Source organism: Teleopsis dalmanni, chromosome 1 (genome assembly GCF_002237135.1).
Source record: "Teleopsis dalmanni isolate 2A chromosome 1, ASM223713v2, whole genome shotgun sequence".
Taxonomy (NCBI): Eukaryota; Metazoa; Arthropoda; class Insecta; order Diptera; family Diopsidae; genus Teleopsis; species Teleopsis dalmanni.
In genome coordinates this window covers 24027510-24032008 of record NC_051846.1, presented here as the reverse complement: position 1 = coordinate 24032008, position 4499 = coordinate 24027510, and the positions used below count along the sequence as shown (strand labels likewise).

Below are 4499 nucleotides of genomic sequence, written 5' to 3'. Positions count from 1 at the left end.
CGAACGCAGCTTCCTCAAATATCTTTATGATGAGTTTTCACACCTTCGAAGATAGAAGATACCACTTAGCATTTCGTTGCGCTTCCTCAAAGTTTTGTACTTGTGTATGAGTATCTATCCAATTAAGAAGCAATTTTCAAGTATGAAACTTTTAAAGTAAATTTCAAACGAATTTCGGTTAACAAGCATTTGATAGGCTTCATCTTCTACTAACTGAGAAGGGACGAGAACTTAATTTCATTTTTCGCGCTCTTTTTCCTTTTTTTTTGTTTTTTATATTTATCTTTAAAAATAATGTTTTGGAAGGTTTGCTGTAAGTCATTCAATAAGTTTAACTATTCAACAACTTTTGTAAATTTAATTGCTTAGGGGTAAAGCAACGAATATTGTTACCTAAAGCAGCTTGAAACTTCAAGAAGTACTCAATTTAAAATATAAATCGAATAATATGAAGTAAACAGGGTAGTAGGCACGTTAACACGTCTGCTTAATGCAATACCAAAAACCCAATGCTCTAAACTAAAGCAAATTACTAAAACAATTCAGACATAATGGTAAATAAAATATTTAGAGATCGTTCGAAGTCCTGCATTACAATACACTATATGCTCTAGATTATGTTAGGCTAGGTAATATCGGCGATTTTAGGGATTCACTTAGACCTCATAACCGATTGTGTTACCGTATAAGAACTTGTAGGTTCAGAAACCAACTTGAAAATGAGGTAAAGCATAAAATGCGCCTTAAAAGGAGGTCTTGGCACTTTAACCAGGGTTCTCAAAAAAGTATGACTTTATGGAGATGGTGGCTGTGGTTTTGGCTGCGGTGGACCATAACAAGGACCTGGCACTGGTGGCTGTGGAGATGGTGGCTGAGGTTGTTGCTGTGGTGGACCATAACTAGGACCAAGTGCTGGAGGTTGAGGAGATGGTGTCCTTGGACCAGGAGGGCTTGGTTGTGGTCTTGATGGTTGCGCAGGTGGTGGCCATAACTTGGGAATGGAGCTGGTGGCTGAGGTTGTGGACTTGGTTGTGGCTGAGGTGGCCCATAGCAAGTGGCTGTGGTTGCGGTTGCGGTTGTGGCTGTGGACCTGGTCGTCTCGGCCAAAAATCTGTATCTTCTAGATCATTTCCAGTAGGGGGAGGTGGAAATGGTATTGAAAGTTCCTTATAGTGATAACCATCTTCACGTAAATCAGTATCTAAATGCGATACATCTGCAAAAGTCCCGCATACTGCTAGTAGTAATGCTAGCAGATGAACGTAATTCTGAAATTAAATTAAATTAAAATGAAGACAAAAAATGCTGTACATGCACTAGACAGTAACAAAACAGATATAAGGTACTTTCAACATCTTCCCTACAACTGTCACAGAAATGATTAAAAGGTAGATTGAATTTTATAGGTTGATTCCGTATACGACTGTGGCTCGTCAACAATCCTACCACAAATCCTAAACATTGCTAGATTTAGAACACGGCCAACTTATTGAATCTTCTCAATTTGCATTAATTGAGAAAACTTCATTAATCTTTAATTAAGCATTAATTAATTTATTTAATGAAGTAGAGAAAGCTTTCAATAATGATTTTCATGAAGCCAGCAATATGCTAAGCCCTTCAGATTAACCGATTGATTAGCTAAAGCACCCTGTCTCGCTTGTACGCATTGCAATTCCCAAAAATATCCCTAAGAACTATGACTACTTGCTCTAAACAAAAGCAGATATCTAAAGCATCTCAAATGCAATTGTAAGAAGATTATTTAAATTTCATCAAACACATACTGTAAATTAAACTTAAAATATTAACAAAATATTTGGCATTAAAAAAATTAATCAAATTAACCTATTTTTTTTTTAAATTACTAAGCTTTGGCGTATTTCTTCCCCACAGCAAACAAACGCTAAATATTTTCAATTTGATTAATGTTACTGGTATCTATCCGGCTTTTATGATCCATTAAAAAATTGTCTTGTTGTTTTTAGGTTTCTTTTAATAATTAAAAACGTGTCTTATCATAATTCAAAGAATATTTGGGTATAATAATTATTTTTAGTTGTTTACTTTTTATTCATCAACAAATTATCTAAGTTATTACGAAGTTTTTTGGCACTCCATCAAAACAGAAGACAGTCCAGGCTCAGACATTGCTTGTACAAACTTGGAGGTAAAGTAATGTAGATATACAGACAAAACGACTTAGGTTTAATTTATTTAATGCCAACTTAATCATCACCGTTGCTAAATCTAAATTAGTACCCCAACTCTATGAAGTACCCACATAACTGCAATCACTAATTGATACAAAAAGTTAAAGACGATGAATTATTAAAGCATAAAGAGTACTATGCAGTCTAAAGCTTATAACCAGGGAATCGAACCGGAACTGAACCGAAAACCGAAAAAAACCGATATATTTGCCGGAACGAAAACCGGAACCGAACCGATATATTTTTTTCTCTTGAACCGAAACGAAAACCGGAACTGAAAAAATTCCGGATCGAAGCTCTGCTTATAACGTTAAATTTTACTAAATTAAAAATAAAAAAAAAACATAAGATAAAACATTTTCAGAAATTGTTTCCATCTGAAATATTAAAATAATCTTTGGGATGGAATATTTTTAGAATTTGTAAAATATCATGAACAACCCTATTATTCACTATTTAGATATCCTACATTAGAACAATTTTGTATCCTGTACTTTAACAAATTAATTCCAAAAAAAAAAGTAAAAGCAAAAATAAGGATTTTATGTTCACATATTACCTACCCATGTGTGCGTTTTCGGAGTCAAGGGTCTATACCAACGGAAAAAAAGACATAAATTTCTCGGACTAAATATTATTGACTGAACATCAGCTCTTACCGAACTGGTTTTTTAGTTACACAAGTTCCTGTTAACTACCACCTTTCAAAAATGGGACTAAAGAATGTTGACATGAGGGACATTCTGCAAGGGGAGCATATGCTTTAACAAACCCAAGTTGAGCATCATGGATATAGTGTTTGTGTACCACATCGATTAAATTCGAAGAAAGTTGAATCTCAAGGAGCCGAATCATAAGCATATCCTCCCTGCCTATATGCATGCATTCAATCCTCATAAAAGTTATTATTAACATCCTAGATTCGATATGGTAGATTTGATGTTATTAGTACAATAAATATAGAAGGTTGTGTATCAATAGCCAAATCGAAAAATAAACCACGATATCCACTATGCATATATATATTGAATTTTATATTATCAAGAAAATTAATCATTTTAGTGAAATAAATTAATATAACGCTTTTTTTAGAGTAAAGAACATTAAAAACAAATGGTTTAATTAATAAATGAACTAAAACAACTTTATGAAAATATCAAACATTTACAGTATTCTAATATTATGTATAAAATACTATTAGGTATAATTTAAACAAATATAAATAATATAAATTATTCAAACAATTTACAAAAATAATATAATTCATATGATATAGCATATTATTCCTGCTTAAAACAAAATGGTTTAAAATGTTATGCAAATGCAACCCTGTACATAGAAATAAATTCCACTCAAACAGTTTCCACAGCGGCACACATTCCACAAAAAAACAGCTGTTGCCGATTTTACATTATTTTCAACGCGTGCGGCTGGAATGTTTACGTAAAAATAAGATTTAGAAATTTATAAATAAAAAGTAATTTTGAACACGACAAATAATAATCGAAAATGAATCAAGCAGATGTGAGTAAATTAATATCGCAACTACGCATAGCTGTACGTCCAACTCATCGTCGTTTAAAGAATCCCAATGGACCTGAGGGTCGCCTATTGAAACTCCGTAAAACTATTACGGCGCTAGTCAAACACGAAAGGATTGAACTAAACTACAACAGAGCCGATGAGGCACGTGGTTATGCAGAATTGGTAAGAACTTTGATTTTAAAGTATTAAACATATAAATTATTGTACTTACCTTTAAAGTTAATATCAAATGCGATCAGACATGGAGATAGGCATAAAGAGACAATGGAATTGGCTAATTATTGGCTATTGGAAAAGCAGTTAGTGCATAAATTATTTAAAGTGTTAGCGCCACGTTTCGAAAGTACTAATTTGGCATACACACGCATGTATAAAGCACCGCGCGAGTACCCTGGCATATATTACAAACGATCTGTGCTGGAACTTCGAGGAAATCCATACCCTTCACTTTTACCAGACTTATCGACAAATCGTAATTTACTACATAATGTGCTGCTGGATGAAGCTCGAAAGGACTATCGTCGTGAAAAATTAGCTGAAATTGCTAATAAAATTGCAGCAGCATCAACACCGATAGCTGAATTAACACCACCAACGGAAGCAACACCAGTGGCGGAATCAACATCAGTGGCGGAATCAGCACCAGTGGCGGAACCGAAAGTTGAAATTGCTGAAAAGCAAAATAAAAGCGCGTAAAACATAAATCACAGCACATATTCATTTTCTTTTTTTTTGTTTTTG

General features: G+C 33.7%; 1 protein-coding gene across 1 annotated transcript; it reads left to right on the top strand.

Moving 5' to 3' along the window:
- Window positions 1-3620: 3620 nt before the first annotated feature.
- On the top strand, window positions 3621-4499 carry LOC119668758 (39S ribosomal protein L17, mitochondrial-like). The gene is made up of 2 exons (XM_038078368.1): window positions 3621-3920; window positions 3978-4499. The coding sequence occupies exons 1-2, from the start codon at window positions 3723-3725 to the stop codon at window positions 4452-4454; spliced, it is 675 nt and encodes a 224-aa protein (XP_037934296.1). The 5' UTR covers window positions 3621-3722; the 3' UTR covers window positions 4455-4499.

Coding starts and splice junctions, on each gene's coding strand:
- LOC119668758 (XM_038078368.1), top strand. CDS start 3,723: ATGAATCAAGCAGATGTGAGTAAATTAATATCGCAACTACGCATAGCT. Junction 3,921..3,977: donor CACGTGGTTATGCAGAATTG/GTAAGAACTTTG, acceptor TTACCTTTAAAG/TTAATATCAAATGCGATCAG.